Source organism: Podarcis pityusensis, assembly GCF_964106645.2.
Source record: "Podarcis pityusensis genome assembly, chromosome: 5".
NCBI lineage: Eukaryota > Metazoa > Chordata > Lepidosauria > Squamata > Lacertidae > Podarcis > Podarcis pityusensis.
In genome coordinates this window covers 21,493,811-21,513,755 of record NC_138032.1, presented here as the reverse complement: position 1 = coordinate 21,513,755, position 19,945 = coordinate 21,493,811, and the positions used below count along the sequence as shown (strand labels likewise).

The following is a 19,945-nucleotide window of genomic DNA, read 5'->3' as shown; positions in this document are numbered from 1 at the left end:
TTTGCAGCCGGATAGTTTTATTCTTATCATTATTACAATGCAGTCTTCCTGGTGATTCCACCCCAGCAGATAAGGTAAAAGGCCAGAAACACAAAAGGTGACTGAGAGGCTGTTTCCCCTGATGCAGTTCTTTGGTTATGCCAACATAGTAATGGACTAAAATGAAGGCTTCACCGAGGGCATTATGGTAGCACATTCCCTTAAGAGGAGATTACTTTGAGTCCTTAAACAAGGCACCTGTATTGACGTTTGGCAACATGGCAATTTTATTTAATGTGACCAATCAATGCACTAAAGGCCTGACAACCCAATTTTAAGCCTTAACTAAAGGTGTAAAAAAAAAAAAAAAGACATTTAAGAATGAGTTTTCCCTGTCATCTCCTATACTTAAGCTATCTCCTTCTGATCAATATTTTAAATTATTTCAAAGAAGCAATAGTGACACGGAAGTGCCATTTGAAGAACATTTAAATTCAGGAGAATGGCAAGGGGGGAAAACCCTGGTACATGGAGATATTTCTTTTCCTTCCACAAATTATCTAAGGCTTATTTTATTTGCTGCATATAAGAGAGGTTATATGCAGTGGGGAAAGACAATGACTGATTACGGGACTAATCCAGTAAGTGGAACACTGTGACAGGAGGAAATGCTGCAGGGAGTGAAATAAAGTGCCAAAATCTTAGGCAGCCACAAATGACTTTTACAAGCACTTTGTCACCTGCAGGCTGTTATGTCTAAGTTTTAAGAGTGAAGCCAGCCTTCACCAACCTGATAGACTTCAAACATTTTGAACTACAACTCCCATCAGCCCCAGCCAGCTGGCTGAGGCTGATGGGAATTGTAGTTCAAGACACTTAGAAGCCACCAAGTTAATGAAGGCTGTGTTTGGCAACAGAAATAACGAGCGCTTTCTCTGTAACTTTGCCTTCTGGGAGATCAGCTGCAGACCTAACTGAAGCGATTGTGATTCAGTTGAAAACATCCCTAAGAGACACTTAGCCCAAGAATAGTCTTGGCACCTGAGGCAGAAAATCAACATGGTGTTGTCATGATGATAAAGAAAGAATAATAAATACAAAACAGACCGTTTTCTGCTCCGATGTGGGGGTGCAAATATCCAGAGTGTGGGGGTCAGGTGGGATTTCTATGAGAAATTATGAAATATGGAGCAAGCCATTGTGTCCGCAATGAAAGCATTGCGTTGACTGGGTTTGATTCGTTGACAATAATTTCTGATCAAATCCCACAACTCTCTGCACCTCTGCCATTTTCTTTCTCTACGCCTGACAGGCACGTATAAGCATTCGAAACACAGGCCAGTTGCTTCACCAGGCATCCTGGGTCATAAAGATATAAGGTAGCTTTGATGTAGTTTGTTAATCTTTAGGTAGATCTTAAGGGCCAGGAAGAGAGTTCACAAGGAGATGGTAAATACTCTTCCCTTGCCATCCTTCCTTCCTTTTCTGCTGGTTTATGACCTCCAGGGTTTTGCTGAATGCATTGCTCCTTTAGTCCTGTTTTATTTACTCTCAGATATGTATGCATGCTCAAAGTCGTCTTTTGTAGTTAAAAGGATTTCTTCTGATCTGACTTTGTCCCACATGGTTTTTTTTGAAATGCTCAGAGGAAATCTGATTGGTTCTTACGAACACTGTGTAAAAAGTTCTTTTGTGAATAAAACGACCTGGGCCAAGGTGTGGACGGATTATTATTGGCACTTCCTCCCAGAGTCTTGCTGGTCAAGCCTCGTGTATATTTTATTAATCAGAGTCCGATCCTTCCTTGCTTTTGGAACACAACACTCCTCTAGTGATATCTCTGAGGTGGACTAACTCACCCTGCTTACTGGTACAGCCAGCTCTGCAAATGTACCTGGGACTCCTCATTCCAGTTGCAGCCCAGTTAGCCAGACGTTGTGAAATAAAGGAATGAATTGACAGCCCTTGAGGAGCCCTGCATTACTTTCCTTGAAATGAACCGCGATTTCCCCCACCCTGGATTTTCTGGGTCATGGTGACATCAGGCATTGCATGGGGGTTGGACTAAAGGACCCATCCAACTCTACAATGCTATGGCTCTATGATAACTGACAGGTGTTTGGTCCCAACCAGCCATCAAGGGAGGAAATAAGAATCAGTCCTGCTGGCTGGATCCAGTCCCCAAACCCTGATCACAACATCACTCAGTCTGAGCAACAGTGAGTAGGGTGGGAGAAAGTTTCCATTTTGCCTCTTCAGTTGCCATTGTCACCATACCTGTGGAACTGCCAACAAAGAGGTGAGGGACCAGAGAATGTGTTTGGGACCTGTGGGTGCTGGGTATGGGGGGATTGGAAGATGTTGGAGACAGGTGAGGAGCCAGGATTTCTTTTTTGATCCAAGCGAGCAAGAAAGTTTGGAGCTTTGAAAAGGCACATTTCATTTTGCATCTGGCTTTCCAGTATTCCTAAGTTTGATTCTGAGCCCAGCTTGGGAGAGCTTTGCTGCTATGCCTTCAGGCAAAAACCACATGGGTTTATCTTGCTTACGGTGAGCAAGAGAGAGGCTGATTTTGGCTTGGTAGGTCAGGCTAGTTTTAGGCTCCTATCTGCACTTTACATTTAAAGCATTATCATACTCCTTTAAACTGTCATGGCTTCCCCCAAAGAATCCTGGGAGCTGTAGTTTGTTATGAGTGTTAAGAGTGGTTTGGACACCCCTATTCCCCTCAATGACAAACCTAGACAGCATCTTAAAAAGCAGAGACATCACCCTGCCAACAAAGGTCCGTATAGTTAAAGCTATGGTTTTCCCAGTAGTGATGTATGGAAGTGAGAGCTGGACCATAAAGAAGGCTGATCGCCAAAGAATTGATGCTTTTGAATTATGGTGCTGCAGGAGACTCTTGAGAGTCCCATGGACTGCAAGAAGATCAAACCTATCCATTCTTAAGGAAATCAGCCCTGAGTGCTCACTGGAAGGACAGATCGTGAAGCTGAGGCTCCAATACTTTGGCCACCTCATGAGAAGAGAAGACTCCCTGGAAAAGACCCTGATGTTGGGAAAGATGGAGGGCACAAGGAGAAGGGGACGACAGAGGACGAGATGGTTGGATAGTGTTCTCAAAGCTACCAGCATGAGTTTGACCAAACCGCAGGAGGCAGTGGAAGACAGGAGTGCCTGGCGTGCTCTGGTCCATGGCGTCACGAAGAGTCGGACACGACTAAACGACTAAACAACAACATTCCCCTCACAGAGCTTCAGTTATCTGAGTAACAACCACTCCATTTTCCGAGGGAATTTTGAGTATTGTAGCTCTGCTACACTTCCCAGATTTCTTTGGGGGAAGCTATAACTGTCGGATACAACACTGCAGATGGGGCCTGATTGTAACAATGGGAAGAGATGGCACCAGTCCCAGAATAAAACTCTTATAAGGGAAGCGCTTCAAAAATGCTGGATGTACTATGCACATTCCTTATAATTGCCTTTCACCTGCAATGGAGAGATTTGTAATTGTTTTAAATGGTCCTTTAAGTTTGCCTTTCCTGCCGCTAAAACAGGACGCCGTTTTGATGCAACTATAAAACAAGCAGCCTGGTTTTCATAATTTCCTTCTGACCAACTATTTCATCATCGTTATTGCAATGGTCAAGTTTCTTCAATCCCCTGAGCATTGTACTTCATATAATGGCAACGCTGATTCAGCTATGCTAGCTGGCATCATCATAGCCGGTCCTAAATAGGCTTGCAAAATAAATCATAACCATTTGTGGCATCTGTAATTACTGCTGTGGCTGCTAATGCTTGGTTTTTCAAATGTGTACTTGACTGCCCAACATGAAACTGTGGAAATACATATGGATATATACTATTTTTGCTTTGCTGCAAAGGCCAAATTTACTTTGTGTCTTCAAAACACAAAGGAGAGCATGAGACTTTTAATCTCAGGATCGTGTGTCTGAGCCTCACATTGTGTGAAAGATTCCTGAATTATGTAATCAGCCCTGATGCTTCTTACTTTTTTGGGGTGACAATTGCAGCGGAGGCTGGTTCCTTAGGGTGAATGGGGTGCTGCCCCACCCACTTCAGTCTGCTCTTGCCAGCCCACACTTCCCACCTTCTTACTGGGAACCAGTCCAGGGGGTACTGTAGTTCTACCTGTCAGCTTCCTGCTCCTTAGTCTCAGTGTGGCCCATGTAGACTTCAGCAGCGAGGAAGATAGGATGAATCATAACTAGTTGGCTCTGTCTGTCCAAATGAGCACCAGCCACTACTGAGTAAATGGGAAGTGGCAGTAGAAGCAGCAGCAGTCCTCTTTCCTGCACTGCAAAACCCCATGTCCATTCTCTATGGTTTAAAAATTGGGTTTTCTTTGGGTGAAGTTCCTTGGTCCTTCTCTATGCAAACCCGTGCTCTGTTATGGGTAGTTTCTGCAGCACAGCGCAGTAGATGGTGGTTCTACCTTTCGTGTTCTCTAGGACTAATGTCATGTCTCCCTTTCCCAAAGATTGCGGAACAGCTAATGACTATCGCATACGAGAGTGGAGTAAACCTGTTTGACACAGCAGAGGTGTACGCAGCTGGAAAGTAAGTATCTGTGCTGACTTTGTTGCTTCCAGTTAAAGAAACTAACTTGCAGCTCTGCTGCAGCACCTGGGCAGAACAGAAGACTTTAGCAAACATGCATGAGTAACAAGGGGCATTAGGATAAAATGGCCCTATGGCTGTCTGGTACTAACTTCTACCATGTGTTGATGTGCTAATTTCTCAGCTAAATATTTCAGTTGTGTTCTGGGTTTTTTAAAATAAATAATTCCATCATACATAAAATATTGTAATGAGTTGCAAGTGCTAGACACCCTTAAATCCCTGCATCCAGTGGGTACTAGAATTTAATTAAGTTCAGGAGTGCTAAAACAAAGCTAGACCCTGTGTATTAGACTCATGTGTATTAGGCCAGACCCATGTGTATTGAAGCTGTGTACTAGACACTTCTAAATCATGTGATCAACATGTGTCAAAAGCTAATTAAGCCAAGCTGGTTCCTCCTGTGATGTGTCGAAAACTCCCATCATCCCTGATCACTGGCTATGCTAGCTGAGGCTGATGGGAGTTGAAGTCCAACAATATCCCTGATTTAGAAGTCAACTACCAAGTAGCATCAAGACTAGCTGTTGTTGGTGATCCTTCAAGCTCAGAAGTGCCTATACACACAGTGGGGAGCAGATGGATTCTTTCAAAGCAGCATCAATGCTGACTTGCAATGAAATTGTGCAAATAACTCAAGCACTGATATTGTGAATGAATGAACAACTGAATGCAATAAATAGACCTGTAACAGTTAGCATAAAACGATAAATGATTGTGGTACCATACTGTTATGTCCAAAAACATTTCTTCCGAATGGTGCATCTGGGTTTTTATATTCCTCCCACAGGGCCGAGGTGATTTTGGGAAGCATAATAAAAAAGAAAGGCTGGAGGTAATGTAATGATTTAAGCATTCAATTCTTGGTATGCAGTGGTAGAATTGGGAGTACTAAATCAGGACTCACAGAGCTACTCTGAATCTTGGGCCTTTGCTTTACAAAGGCTTGGCAAACCTGCCCACAAAACAGGCCAACACTAGGCTAATATTGAGATACTTCTCAGGCTGCTTAACCTCCTCCAAGTTGCTCTTTGCTGGTGTTATGTGGAAGAAGCGGCCGGCCTGGGACATAGTTGTCAACCGTCCCTTATTTGGCGGGAAACTCCCTTATCCCAGCGCTGTGTCCCACTGCTGTCCCTTATTGATGATGTCCCTTAAATTTCCCGGGTTTCAAAGGAAGCAGCTCCTCTCCCTCCCTCCCTGCCAGCCAGGGAGGAGGGAGGCTCCAACTGTGTTGCTTGGCTGCCCGGCCCGCCCCCCTCCGGCCTCCTCTCACCAGCCTCGGTCCCCGGGAGCCCCTCCCCACCGAGACTGAGGAGCCTTGAGAGGAGAGCGAGGGCAACCATAGAGAAAGCAGTTCAGAGAGAGGAGGAGGAGGCGGAGGCGGAGGTGCGGGCAGGTGTTCCAAGGGCTAAACATAGAGGGGGAAAGCGGAGGAAGGACCGCAAGCGCTTCTCCCATAGATCTGTAGTGCATAGATCTGATCTGCGGGTTTACTTCGGGCACTATTTCCCCCCCCCTCTTCCTCCTGCCCCGCCTGATGGAACTGAGAGCTGCAGATGGAACACGAGAGAAAAGATACAGAACTGCAGCAGCATCTTCGTAGCTTGGTCTTCGTTTTGCGCGAAAAGTGGTGGCTGCTTGTAGTTATTTAATTGCAGTGTTTCATCAGCTGGTGTCTTGAGCAGCAACCTCTGGAAATGAAGGGCTAAAATCCGGCGCTGCTCTCCCAAATTATCTGGTCCCTTTTAACTTCGTATTTCAGGTGGTTGACTAAAATCCCTTATTTTGGCTGCTGATCCCTTATTTTCGAGGCTGCTGGTCCCTTCTTTTCAAATCTGTAAGTTGACAGCTATGGCCTGGGAATGACTAGGGCAAAGGCAATTCAAGGGTCCTGGACATTTCCTGCAATGCCTGGTCCAAATCTGAATTAAGAAAAATAAGGACCTAGCTGCATTGTAAACCAGTAATGTGTACACACCCTTTGTGTGTGTGGGTCACAGTGCCAACATTCTGTCAGTTTCCGTATAGAGCTTGTTCTATAACTGCACAGTTTTGATGGAAGAGTTTTTATGATGTAAGAGCTATTGCTGTTTCCCTTTCTTCTTTATGGATGAATTTCAGGCATGGCTGTATTAGGAAGGATGCAGTTGCAAAAGAAATAATGGCCTGTTTTTCAATTTTTATGTGTTCTATTTGTTTAGGAGGTCAAGTCTGGTCATTACAACAAAACTCTACTGGGGAGGAAAGTAAGTTTTCTTTTAATCATTGTGTTGTAGAAAACATTTGTTATTAAAAGTAAAAAATGTACCGCATGGCTTTGTACCATCAAAACACATTTAGGTTGGTGAAACCAAGAAAGATAATTTGCTTTCTTTGAAGAGCCGTCAATTTTTAAACCTGAGAGCGGAGTTGGGAGCTATCCTAGGTAGCTTTCAGACTAACCGTTTCTTCAGCATTCATCCTAATTAGAAACCACTGGCTATTTAATGAGCATCCATTCTGATTCACAAGTGTGCTAGCTCACACTTGTAACTACAGTGGTACCTCAGGTTAAGTACTTAATTCGTCCCAGAGGTCCGTTCTTAACCTGAAACTGTTCTTAACCTGAAGCACCACTTTAGCTAATGGGGTCTCCTCCTGCTGCTGCACCGCCAGAGCACGATTTCTGTTCTCATCCTGAAGCAAAGTTCTTAACCCGAGGTACTATTTCTGGGTTAGCGGAGTCTGTAACCTGAAGCGTATGTAACCCGAGGTACCACTGTACATTTTCCCATCACTTTCTTAGCTTCTTCGTTCCACTTGCTATATCAGGGTTGGGCAGTACTATTTTTCTAGAAAAAGAGGGGCCAGAACTCACAATGAAGACCTCCCTTGTTCTCTTAGAATGGTAATGGCGCCTACCTGAGAGGTGCCGGAACTGAGTTCTGGAGAGTTCCAGCTGAAAAAAAAATCCCTGGGGAGGGAAACCTGTGACCCTGCAGATGTGGTTGGGCTTGGGCTACAGCTCCCAACATCCCTGGCCATGTTTGCCCAACAGCATCTGAAGGTTCCCCACCCTTGTGCTAAGTAATGATTGTTGAAGAAGGGGTTGCACAGGGGTCGGCAACCTCCAGCCCATGGGCCACAAGCAGCCCACGGGGGTTGTTTAAACAGCCCATGAGTCGCCCCCAAACCAAGGCCACCCGCTTGGTGAATCCCCACATGCTGCGCTAAACCGGCACAGCGCGGAGTGGGGGCTCACTTCCGCAGTGCCAGAAATTGCGTCTGCGCAAACGCAATCTGGCCCACAGAGCGATCTCCGTGACAGTGAACAGGCCCAGGTGAGGTAAACCTTGCGGACCCCTGGTCTAGCATTTGCCAAGATAATTAGCACACTTATGAGGGAAGGTCAGCAGGCAAAAGGGAGGGGTACTAAACTTTTCTTATCACCACCCAATTCTCTCCTTCAAATGACCCCCTTTAGGGAGCAGTGGGAGCAACTGACCCCAGGCCTTGCTGTGTGCCTCAAATCAATATTGGCATAGGTGCCAACTCCCTGGGCCCCTGAGCACCCACAAAATTCCCCATGAAAGGGCCGTGCATCCACAAATTTAGGTGCATGGCACCCATAGCCCTAGGCACTCATAGTCACAGGGCCAAGCTGACATTCCTGAATATTGGCAAATAGTATAGTGAAACTGAAGAGAAGGAAGTGGGCTTCTGGGCCTCTCAGAGTATTCGAAGGGCCCTTTCCCCTCATAATATTTCCCCGTCAACCTTAAGGGCTGGCTGGTGCCCATTGAGGCTTGTGGGGCAGAAATCTGGGACGGGGAGCCAGAGCCAACTAATTCTAGTTTTATCCTCATCCTCTTCCTTTATGAATTCTAAATGGGTTTCATTCTTGAAGCACAGCATGTATCCATATGAACTTGCCTAGGCATTAAGGTCAGCTTCAGAGGCCTTGCTTGCAGAGCCCTATAAGATCTGCTAGATTGGCAGACCCCAAAGACAGGGCCTTTTCAGGGGTTGCATCTGTGGGACTCCCAAAATACATATGTTTGGCTCCATCACTGCTGGATTTCAATGCACCCTGAAAACCTGTTTATTTTGTTTGTTTGCTTGCTTGCTTTTAATTTGTATGCCAGGTGGGACTTTTTCATGGCCTATATTGCTGCTGGTTTTTAAGCTGGTGGTTCTAAATTGTTCTTTTTAGCTGTTTGAATAAATTTTATATTGAGTGTGGCACGCTTTTAATAGAATCTGAGAGTTGGAAGGGACCTGTCAGCTAGCCAGCTGCATGCGTTGCTGCACTTAGCAGAAAAACACTCCCGGCAGCCAGCCATAAATTCCGTTCTTTATTTTCTTCTGACAAGATTACATGCAGAATAAACAAAGTGACCCGTCTCTCATGACGCGTTGCTCTAACTACTTTCTCTTTTCCCTCTCCCTCGAGACCAACAGAGCCAACGGCTCAGCCCCTTCCGTTTTCCCCTGTGACGTGGATCCCCCTCTCTCTGAAGCACCCCTTCCTCCCCAGTCTCACTATCCTCTTCTCTGTCTTCTGAGGAGGACTCAGTACTGAGCAGTGGAGATCGTTCCCTGTATCCTCTAATTCTTTCCTCCCTCGCTGCCTGCAGTTCCCTGACAGGACCCCAAGGGTCATCTAGTCCAACCCCCTGCAATGCAGGAATCTCAGCTAAAGCATCCATGACAGATGGCCATCCAACCTCTGTTTAAAAACCTCCAAGGAAGGAAAGTCCGCCACCTCTCATGGGAGTTTGTTCCACTGCTGAACAGCTCCTACTGTCAGAAAGTTTTTCCGATTGTTTAGTCGGAATCTCCTTTCTTGCAACTTGAAGCCATTGGTTTGAGTTCTACCCTCCAGAGCAGGAGAAAACAAGCATGCTCCCTCTTCCACGTGACAGCCCTTAAGATATCTGAAGATGGCAATCATATCTCCTCTCAGTCTCCTCTTTTCCAGACTAAACATACCCAGTTCCTTCAAGTGCCCCTCATAAGGCTTAGTTTCCAGACCCTTGATCATCTTGGCTGCCCTCCTCTGCACACAATCCAGCAAGTCAACATCCTTCTTAAATTGTGGTGCCCAGAATTGGACACAGTATTCCAGGTGTGGTCTGACTAAGGCAGAATAGAGTGGTACTATTACTTCCCTTGATCTGGACACTATACTTCCGTTGATGCGGCCTAGAATAGCATTAGCTCTTTTTGTTGCTGCATCACACTGTTGACTCATGTTAAATTTGTGGTCCACCAAGACCCCTAGATCCTTTTCACATGTACTGCTAGTAATCCAAGTGTCCCACATCCTATATTTGTGCATCTGGTTCTTCCTGCCTAAGTGCAGAACCTTACATTTGTCCCTATTGAAATTCATTTTGTTAGCTTGCACCCAGTTCTCCAATCTGTTATGGTCATTTTGAATCCTGATTTTGCCTTCTGTAGCATTAGCTACCCCTCCCAGTTTGGTGTCATCTGCAAATTTGATGAGCATCCCCTCAATTCCTTCATCCAAGCCATTTATAAAATGTTTTGACTGCTGTTTTAACACGATGGTGTTTTATTGCAATTGTGTTATTTCTCCCTTTTCTTTTTTTTCATGTAAGCCAACTTGAGAGGGCTTTTCCCTATGAGGTAGCCTAGAAAGATTTAAATTACATGCATGCATGCATACATACATACATACATACATACATGAAATTGCAATTCTTTGCACAGTTAGGCTGCTTAACAGACCATTTGAATCAATTTCAGCAATCTAAATGGGTGCAGGATTGCAGGCATAATAAAGATACATATAAATAGCCTCCCATTCGTTCCTCCAAACTCAGCTAAAAAATGTGCATACTGCGTAATGTTCAGCAGTAAGGAGGAAATAATATTCAGCCTTTGCCAAAAATGGCGGCATTTTATTTAATGTCAGAAAGTTAAAAATATCTTCCTGTGACCCCCTGGGGCATAAGCTCAGATCACTCCCTGTAGTAGGACCAGGTCAAAAAGACCATCTTGCTTAAAATAAAATGTGACCGCCTCTCTCTCTCTCTCTCTCTCCCCATGTTGGCCTAAATGGAAGAGAAAAATTTATTTCCCTCTGTTCACAGGAACTCTGTACAAATTTTGCTGGCTAAAATTACTTGGAACGCCCTCCAATCAGATGTCAAAAAAATAAACAACTATATGACATTTAGGAGACATCTGAAAGCAGCCCCATTTAGGGAAGTTTTTAATGACTGATGTTTTAATGTATTTTTAATCTTTTGTTGGAAGCTGCCCAGAGTGGCTGGGGAAATCCAGCCAGATGGGTAGGGTAGAAATAATTTATTATAATTATTATTATTACTACTACTACTACTACTACTACTACTACTACTATTACTGTTGTGCCCAACCCACCCTTTGAACTGTAGGCAAAATTATTCAGAGTTGAATAGGCTTTAACTATTATTTTTTAAAAGTCATTTAAAATAAAAACACTTCACCTGATAGACAGGTGATTTTAGGCGTCATCAAATGGAAGGATTTTGCTGCCTTCAATGAGAAAATAATTTAAGAACATAAGAACAGGCCAACGGACCACCCCTCCCTCTAGTGCTTGAAGTCTGGTGAAGCGGCAACTAAAAATTCAAATCATACTTCTTAGATTGCAGACCACAAACGAGGTTGTTCCTGGGGAAGAAAATGAACACAAGGGCTGGGGAAGAAAATGAACACAAGGACACACACAAAATCAAAAACATGCTGATGAAGCCAAAAAAAAATTTTTGCACTTTTAAAATGGCCATTTCAGGAACTGGGGGCAGGTAGTCATTGCCTTCTTTCCTGCTGCTCAGATGAGAGTTTAATCAGAATCCAGCTCCTTTCATAGCATGTCCTAGCTACGTAGGGGAGGAAATGGTCTCTTTGATACATAGGAATCTAATCCTGGATAATTAGCATGAAGATTTCCTTCTGGTGAATTAAGCTAAAATGCAGGCTTTGAATGTAGCCTACATGCCAAACATCTTTGAACTCCTTCCTATTAAGTAAGGAAGTCTGGCTGCTTGCCAGTTGGCAATTTTAGCTGCAATATAACTTTCCACGGACTTCCGAAACTGCAGGTGCGTGTGTTCAGAAACCCCTGTGTGTCTTACTGCCAACACTCAGGCTCTTATTACAGACAGTAGAGTTGAAGGAGCAGGAAAGCAAAACTGAAACTTCTTGTTGTTCTCTTTAAAAAAAAAAAAAAAAGAATTAACACAGAAAGAGAATTTTTGGTATTGCAGGGAGCTGCGTCACAAATTGGAGTTATTGGACTTCGTTCAGATTTCTGTTTTGTTAACGGAGAAATCTGAGGGCTCCCTTGGACAAAAAACAAGGACACCAGCCAGGAATACTAGAGCAAAACAGCAGCCAGTAGGCTTGGTCTTTATTGAAGACTGTCGCAACAGGACTCCCACCTGCCACAAGGTGGAACAAGATGGAAGCCCCAAACAAAAGAGAACCCAAACTTTTATTAGCTGCTAATCCCCATGTTACACCCCGCCCCAACTACATCACTAATACATCATGATTACATCATGAAAGGGGAGGTCTGGTGGCAGTAATCTGAGCATTCTGGATGCTGCCCTATGGTTCTCCTTGCCCTCCACCAAACACCCATCAAGTGTAACAAAAGAGATATTTACATTTCCCTGTTTCCCAGCCAAGTTAATCACACCATTTTGTCTTCATCTGGGTTTGTTATTTCTGGAATGGCTACCTGTCTGGCACTCAGGTATCAGGATGCCAGGAATTACCACTCAGGCAGAGGGGCTGCTGAGTAGCTGAGCTCACATGTCTATATGAATTTCTGACGTTTTCCCAGTGAGCCAGTACATAGATACATTTATCAGTGAATTGTTACATTTGGTATCGTGCAGCAAAGGCCCTTTGAATAGATAGGAAGAAACTGATGAAGTGTTTTGTGGGGACAAATCGCAAAAGTCACAAAAATGATTGTGCTGATTTTGGTAGTGGGCTGCATGTGCATGATATCTGCTGGAGGGGCAACCCCCCCCCCACCAACCTGTACATAAATTCCTGCAACAGTTTGAAAAGGCTTTTTTAAAAGGAAGTTGAAAATGGGCTTTCTAATTGAACCAAGAGGTTTTTGGTTGGTTTTATGTGCGCGAGAACACACACGCAAACAAACAAACACACACACACACTCAGAGAGACTAAACTGGTGTTCGGCTCTATCTTGGTATAAATATTTTGTTATTGGATTACTACTGCTTAGGCATTATTTCTCGTATATGCTCTGTACAAATAGGGAGTGTTGCTGTTTGAGCTTTCAAAACACCCAGGCCATTTAGGTAGGGTTGCCATATTTTGAAGAGCAAAACAAGACAATGCTATGATGGCCATTCAAAGCAAATAAATAGAATGTGTCCCAAATTTTACTCCTGAAAAAGAAGAACATGTCTGGGGAAAGGAGGACACACAGTCAGCGGCGGAGCGTATGCTCGCACTACCCAGGGTGGGCATGCTCCCAAGGGGGGTGGAGTGCAGAGGGTGCCCTCCCAGGCGCAGGATAGCCGCTCAGGTGCACAGAGTGGCGTGTGCACCCTGCAGCCGGGGGCAGAGTGAGCTGCCGATGGCGGACATTCGGCGTGCCGCCCACCTGCGACTGCCAAATGTCACCCCCCCCTCAGCAAAGACACCTGGGACAGTCCGCCCCCACCACACACTCCTTCCTCCACCCCTGCACTCAGCAACCCTAATTTAGGGAGCCTGCTCTGCTTAAGAATTTTAACCTATCAGCCCTGAGAGAATCCGCATTACAACTGGGCTGGTCTATTCAAATTCTCTGCTCTGGCAAACTATGCAGCGATACACATAGGTAACTATGAAAGACCGGATCCGGACTGTGAATTGTAAAAGTGTTCATGTAGAATTATTCATCTGTTGCTGAAGCCAAGGTTAACATTATATATATTTATATATATATATATATATATATATATATATATATATATATATACACACATAAAAGCAAGTGGATCTACCAATGTGTGATAATTGTTTTGGGATACCTGTTCAATATAGCCAGTTGTTTGCTTTAACCAAAGGTATTAGCTGTTAGCGAAAGGTCCTATGAGACTATTTTTGACGCAGCAGAATCCCATTTGTAAGTCAAAGGGTATGGAACAACAATGTTCACATGAAGATGTATGCCTTTTCTCCTTGCAGAGCTGAAACAGAAAGAGGACTCTCAAGAAAACACATTATTGAAGGTATATCGTATGAATAAAAAATACTTGGTGTGCATGTGATAATGTGTTATTATGGTAAAGTGCTTCCCATAGGGGTACGCATACCCCTAAACATTTTGTGAATCCAAGTTTGGCCTCATTGAGGGGCAGTATTTGAATATGAGTAGGAAAATGAGAGTACCCCTAAACATTATTTTAGAAAAAAGCACTGCATTTGGCATAATATTGCAATAGCCTTGGGCTCTACCCAGCTCACGTATACTCAGAGTAGACCTACTGAAAGGAGTGGACTTAACATACCCTCCAACATTTCTCTGATGAAAATAGGTACATCCTAAGGAAAAGCAGGACATTCTGGGATCAAATCAGAAACCGGGATGGTTTCTGTAAATCCGGGACTGTCCCTCGAAATTAGGGACACTTGGAGGGTCTGAGTTAATCATGTCCATTAATTTCAATGAATCTGAATAGTTGGCAACAACCCAATGATGTTGCTATTCCTGCATTGCTCTTCAGTTGCTTGCAAGTAAAGAGCTGAAGCTAGGAAATAGTGGCTTAAGATGTAATGAGTCCATGTTTAAGACCAGATATGTGCAGCTAGTGAGTCCTGCCTGTGGAAGCCCTGCATAAGAGCAATGGGACTTGCCCCCTTCTCCTACCCCATGCAACCCCCAATGGCTTGAAGAGAATCCCAGAACATTGGGTGGGGGAGGAGAAGGGGAGATTGTTCCACCTGGCAAGCCAAAACACTTGTCCGGATGGAACAATCACTTTGCCAGCAATGTGTACAAAAATACATATACTAAGGCAAACTGCACATTAAAATGCATACTTTTCTGTGTCTAAGACAAGGGGCGTTTTTTACTCAAAAAGAATGTTAAAAATCAGGGTTCGACTTATACATGGATAGTGCAGAGTGGGGACAGGCAATTTGTTTCAGCCGCGAGCAGCAGCTTGTCACTGGTGATTGGGTGGGTGCTTGATGTCTGCGGCTAGGGCTGCTTAGGATTGGCTGTTGCTGTGGCAATTTGGTGGGTGATTGGAGTCTGCGGCAAGGGCTCTTTTTGATTGGCTTCTGCTGCGACAATTGGGCGGGTGATTGCTGACTGCTGGTGGTGAGCAGGCAGACGCTTGTTTGCTTTGTTGACGAGTGCGATTCTCAGCGTTTGTGAGTCAGGTGAGTGATCATTGGCATTCTGCCCCCCCCCAAAAAAGCTCAGGGAAACCCTCCCCCCCCCAAAGCTCAACAACTCTGCGCCATCTCTGCCCCGCCCCCATTTTCTTAAATTGTAGTCCCCCAAAATAGGGGGCGTCTTATACACGGGGGCGTGTTATACACAGAAAAATACGGTAAGTAAAAGTAGCATTCATGCATTGCATTGGAGGAAACGCACGCTTCAAAAATATGCATATTAGGTAAAACTGCATACAAAAATGTACATACTGGGAGAATTTCGTGCTAAAATGCTGGTGAATTTGCTGGAGGACCTTTTTCACTTAAAATAATAATAATCAGAAACTGACATAGAAATGAAGAAGAACTGAACTTAAGATTTGGAAAACTGAAAGAAATCAAAATTCACAGGCATTTGCTCATCCCTGCTGCAGGGATGCCTGTTTGGAATCTGCCTTCGGCAGCATCGTACCAGGTTGAAAATCATGACTGTATATTAGAGTGCCAGATTCACCTCCAGATTTTAAATCCTAGTGGTTCGCTGATTGGCAGGGCTTAATTCCATGGAACAATACCAGTGCAGTCTTGCAGGGAGAGGCGGAGTATGCAAAATAATTCACTCTGACACGATTTTGATTAGACTTACTGTGAAACAAAATCTGCATCATCAGCTTTGTCCCCCGAGGCTACAGTTTGACAAGCGCAGAAGGATACTGTGGTTAAATGGTTGTCGACTCCAATCCAAGTTTCAATGTAATTATGATTTCCAAAAAATTTAAAAATGTGGAGGGCCATGAATTCTGCATAAACTCATGCTTTGGTTGTTTTTAATAGCATAACGTCACTGATCTCTGGAGCAGATTTAAAGATGGTTCAGGCCCATAATATTTTTGAGTCATCAGATTCTTTGTCATGGGTTCCACACGTCGTCTTCTCTCTTTTTCTCTCTCTCTTTCTAATGCGTCCTTATTTTACTTCTAGGATTAAAAGGCTCTCTTCAGAGGCTGCAGCTTGAGTATGTGGACGTCGTCTTTGCAAATCGACCAGACAATAATACCCCAATGGAAGGTTAGTGAGAGATTTAATAAAAGTTTTTGCTTGACTGGCCCCAGCTCAGGAGCTTATACCAACAGGAAAATGGCTCTCCTCAAGTATTCAGGTGAGGGAAATTACTTGAAAAACATCTCAGTCTTAATCTCTTGGAGTCTTTCACATTTCCACTCTTGAGAAAGTTGTGTGCGGATTCAGCTCTGCGGAAGAATGTGTTAACTGTGTCTATAACCCCAGGGCCAGATTATTAATATCCCCAAAGCAACTTTGATGCCATCCACTCCATGTATGTAAATATTTCTTTTTCCTGACATAGTCAAACAAATTAAAGTTGGCTGCAAGGGTTTGTATGTGTTTTCGCAATTTCTTTTCAGCCTCAGTCGCCAACCATGGAAATAAAACGTTACAGAGATTGAGGTCACAATCCAAACTATAGAAAGCCAGTGTTGTTTACACGGGAGTAAATTATTTTGATGTATCTTACCGTTGTTCAGCTCAGAGGGAAAATAAGCATTTAAAATAAAGCTTTTTGCCAATGTAGTTTCTGCTGGTTTGCTAGATCTCATGACCAGACTGAATGGAGTGTGAAATCATAGCAAGTCTCCTTCTGCCACACCCTAATAACACCACTTTTAAGGGATTTACCCCAGCCTCGGCTGAGTCCCAGCTGAACTGGCTGAGCTGGGATAGAGGACTTACACCAGAGTATCTCCATCTCAGCCAGGATAAAGGACTTCAGTCAGTTTACCTCTCCTGAGCCCATGCTCAGCTGGAGAACTCCTTATTCCAAACACATAATCTGCAACATGGGCTTTTGTTTCCCCCCAAATGCACAGATCAGGCACAATTTCCTACATGTAGATTAATCTCTGCGTAGATGAATTTGTAAGACGTTGCAAAGCAAAATGATGCAGCCCTTTAGTGTAAATTGGAACAAATGCCAATATCAATTTCTGAAAGGCTGCTTTGATGTGATGCTTGCTGACAATGCCCTACGGTTGTAGGGTTGAGAGTTTTCACTGGAGACGGAGTCTAGTGCAAATTTGCCAGCAGTTGATGAGGTCATGGAGCATAACATGTCTTGTATCTTGGAGGGAGACATAACCTTTTTGCTCAGTCAGTTATAATATATAGAAAGATAAAAAACAGGCCTGCAATCTTGCACATAGATAAAACCTCTTAAAGCCCAGTAGCCTACTAACTATGAAGATAATTGAAGTCAATGGGATTTGAGACGCCTAACTTTGTACAGGATTGCAATCATGGTACATATAACATTAAGTTGTTATATATAACATTAAGTTGTGTGTGAGAGAGAGAGAAAGAGAGGCGGGAGGGTGACATTCACATAGTTGGCCAAGTCTATTGAAACAAGAAGCATGGAGTTTGCCCCGACTTGTTAGCTGGAGAAGTACCAGGCTGCCTTCTTGCGATTCCCTGTTTTGACGAGTGCTAGTTTCTGATGGCCGTGTGCTTCTGTACCAATACCCCTCTCAGCTGATAGCATTCTGCTTTGTCTATTTTGACCCTGGATGTTCTGTGCCATCTGCTTCATGCTTTTTCGAGCATCTCCCGTCCTGGTTGTAAGCTTCCCACTTTGAACTGTGAGACCTGTTTTTCTTAAGAGAAATGTACCACATCAAGGGATTGAGGCAGCATTACTTAAAGGGCCATAAACATCCTGTGATTCTACACACACTAAGAGCGGAGGAAATCCTGTGTGGCAAAAAGGTGGGTTTTTGCAGCTTTGGCAGGCGGATTGGAGAAAGGTAGCTTTTATCTCCCTTCTACAGCCATAAGCTAAGGGCTGTTTTGGAGCATAAAAACTAGGAAGGCTGGTGCAACAGCTCACCAGTTATACAAGGGAAAGCAAGGGAATGGGGGCTTCCTGTGTCCTGCTTTTGAGGAAAAGTATTACGCATTAGCTCCACTGGTGAAAGGCACAGTTTGTGCTGCTGTAACTGAAGCCATACTATAAATGACTTCAGCCCAGTATAATTTATTTATTTATTTATTATTTATTTATTTATACATACCCCGTTCAGCCTGGGCACTGAGGTCCAACTCCAAGGGCCTTCTGCCGGTTCCCTCACTGTGAGAAGTGAGGTTACAGGGAACCAGGCACAGGGCCTTCCTGGTAGTGGCACCCACCCTGTGGAATGCCCTCCCATCAGATGTCAAGGAAATAAACAACTATCTGACTTTTAGAAGACATCTGAAGGCAGCCATGTTTAGGGAAGTTTTTAATCTCTGATGTTTTATTGCTTTATTTGTTATGTACTGAAGTTCTCACCCTGGGCCAGCAGGGGGATACTGTAGACAGTTCAGGTCCATATATGCAAATAAGGGATCGAAAGTGACGTTCAGTGGTTGGATAGTTACAGAAAATGGTTACTGTTACGTTCTAGTGGAGCTCTATATAAGCAGGCTGGCTGAACCCTTCAGTTCAGTTCGGTTCTGGCCTGTGAATAGACAAGAACTGTTTGAAGAATCGCTGTGTCGTCTGATATGTTCACCCACAACTGAATGTTGTTGTTGTTGTTGTTGTTGTTGTTGTTGTTGTTGTTGTTGTTGTTATTTCCCCACTCAGCGGCCCCCTGAAATTCAGCCAGAAGGTAATATGCCCCCCAGACTGAAAAAGGTTCCGCACGCCTGCTATACACACTTACCAGAGAGTAAGTCCTACTGAACTCACTGGGGCTAAACTTCTAAATAGACAAAAGTGCAAAGGGTTGTGCTGCAAGATTTATTTAGTCCGGTGACACCCCTGATACAGCCTCTATAGTGACCGCTCAGGCAGCATCACCCTCCTCACCTTCTGCCACAAGCCACAGGGCTGCAGCACCTATTCGAAGCCTCCCTCCCTGTTTGCTTCTGCAGATGTACAGGCAATTGCCCAGCCTCTTCGTTGCACTAACACGCAAGCAGTAAAAGCCCTTTCGTGACTCATCCCATTAATCCTCGGCAGGGATAACTACACATCAGAGAGCAGATGATGGAGGAGGGAGGTTTGTCAGCTCCGTCTACACATTTTTGCAGCTCCCCCTCTTGGTTATAGTGACAAGTATTTATGCTTCCACTAAGTGCTTCCACTTGAGGCACTGAAGACAATTTGAAATCTTGCCAGCAGAATGGCAACACCTCTGACAGCCATCTGTGCAACCCAGAAGGTGAGAATAATTCAAAGAGAGACTGTCGGTGCAACCCTATACATGTTGACCCAGAAGTAAATCTCATTAAGTCACATGGAGCTTCATCCCAGATAACTAGGTGTAGGATTGCAGCCTTAGCCTTAGGGACATTTCTTTCCTACAGTCAACTCTTCACGGTTCGCCTAGTAAGCTGCTCCTACCGTTGGACAAGCTGTACAATGTATGGCAGCAGCAGAACTTGCACTGTCTTTGCTGCTTGCTGTCAGCAACTCAGCTCTTTAGCGGATGATCTTGACCTTTCCCATCAGCCTTCATGGCTGTTCCACAAGTCAACACGGCACTTCTTTACTTGCTGCTTTTGACAAAGTGCAAAAGAATCTTTTGAGCAAATAGCGGAATGCCAGAGAGAAGCCTTTTAATGTTACACTTTCACAAAGCTTTCGCAGCATTAGCAATGATGAGCCATGCTAAATTCGTAGCATTTTGTCAGGGCGTCAGCACTAAACCTGTGTGCTAGATTCAGAACCAAATCAGGCCAATTCATGGGGGGATCTGGGCTTGGGCCAAGTCAGGTTGAGACAGCCCTGGGCAAGATATAGGTATTGCTGTAAAACAGGAATGGGGAAGATCAGGCCTGGGAGCCAAATCTTCCTGCTCCCCCTCCGCTCCCCAGCATCCTTTTCCAGCAACTGAATTTGGAAGGGTTG

General features: G+C 44.3%; 1 protein-coding gene across 1 annotated transcript in view; it reads left to right on the top strand.

Annotated features, from left to right (window-relative positions):
* Positions 1 to 19,945, top strand: part of KCNAB1 (potassium voltage-gated channel subfamily A regulatory beta subunit 1) — a 162,744-nt gene that overhangs the window by 117,979 nt on the left and 24,820 nt on the right. The window contains exons 4-8 of the mRNA XM_081008199.1: positions 4,490 to 4,569; positions 5,420 to 5,464; positions 6,834 to 6,878; positions 13,840 to 13,883; positions 16,018 to 16,104. Coding sequence (XP_080864325.1) covers positions 4,490 to 4,569; positions 5,420 to 5,464; positions 6,834 to 6,878; positions 13,840 to 13,883; positions 16,018 to 16,104 — 301 coding nt within the window. The remainder of the gene's footprint in view (positions 1 to 4,489; positions 4,570 to 5,419; positions 5,465 to 6,833; positions 6,879 to 13,839; positions 13,884 to 16,017; positions 16,105 to 19,945) is intronic.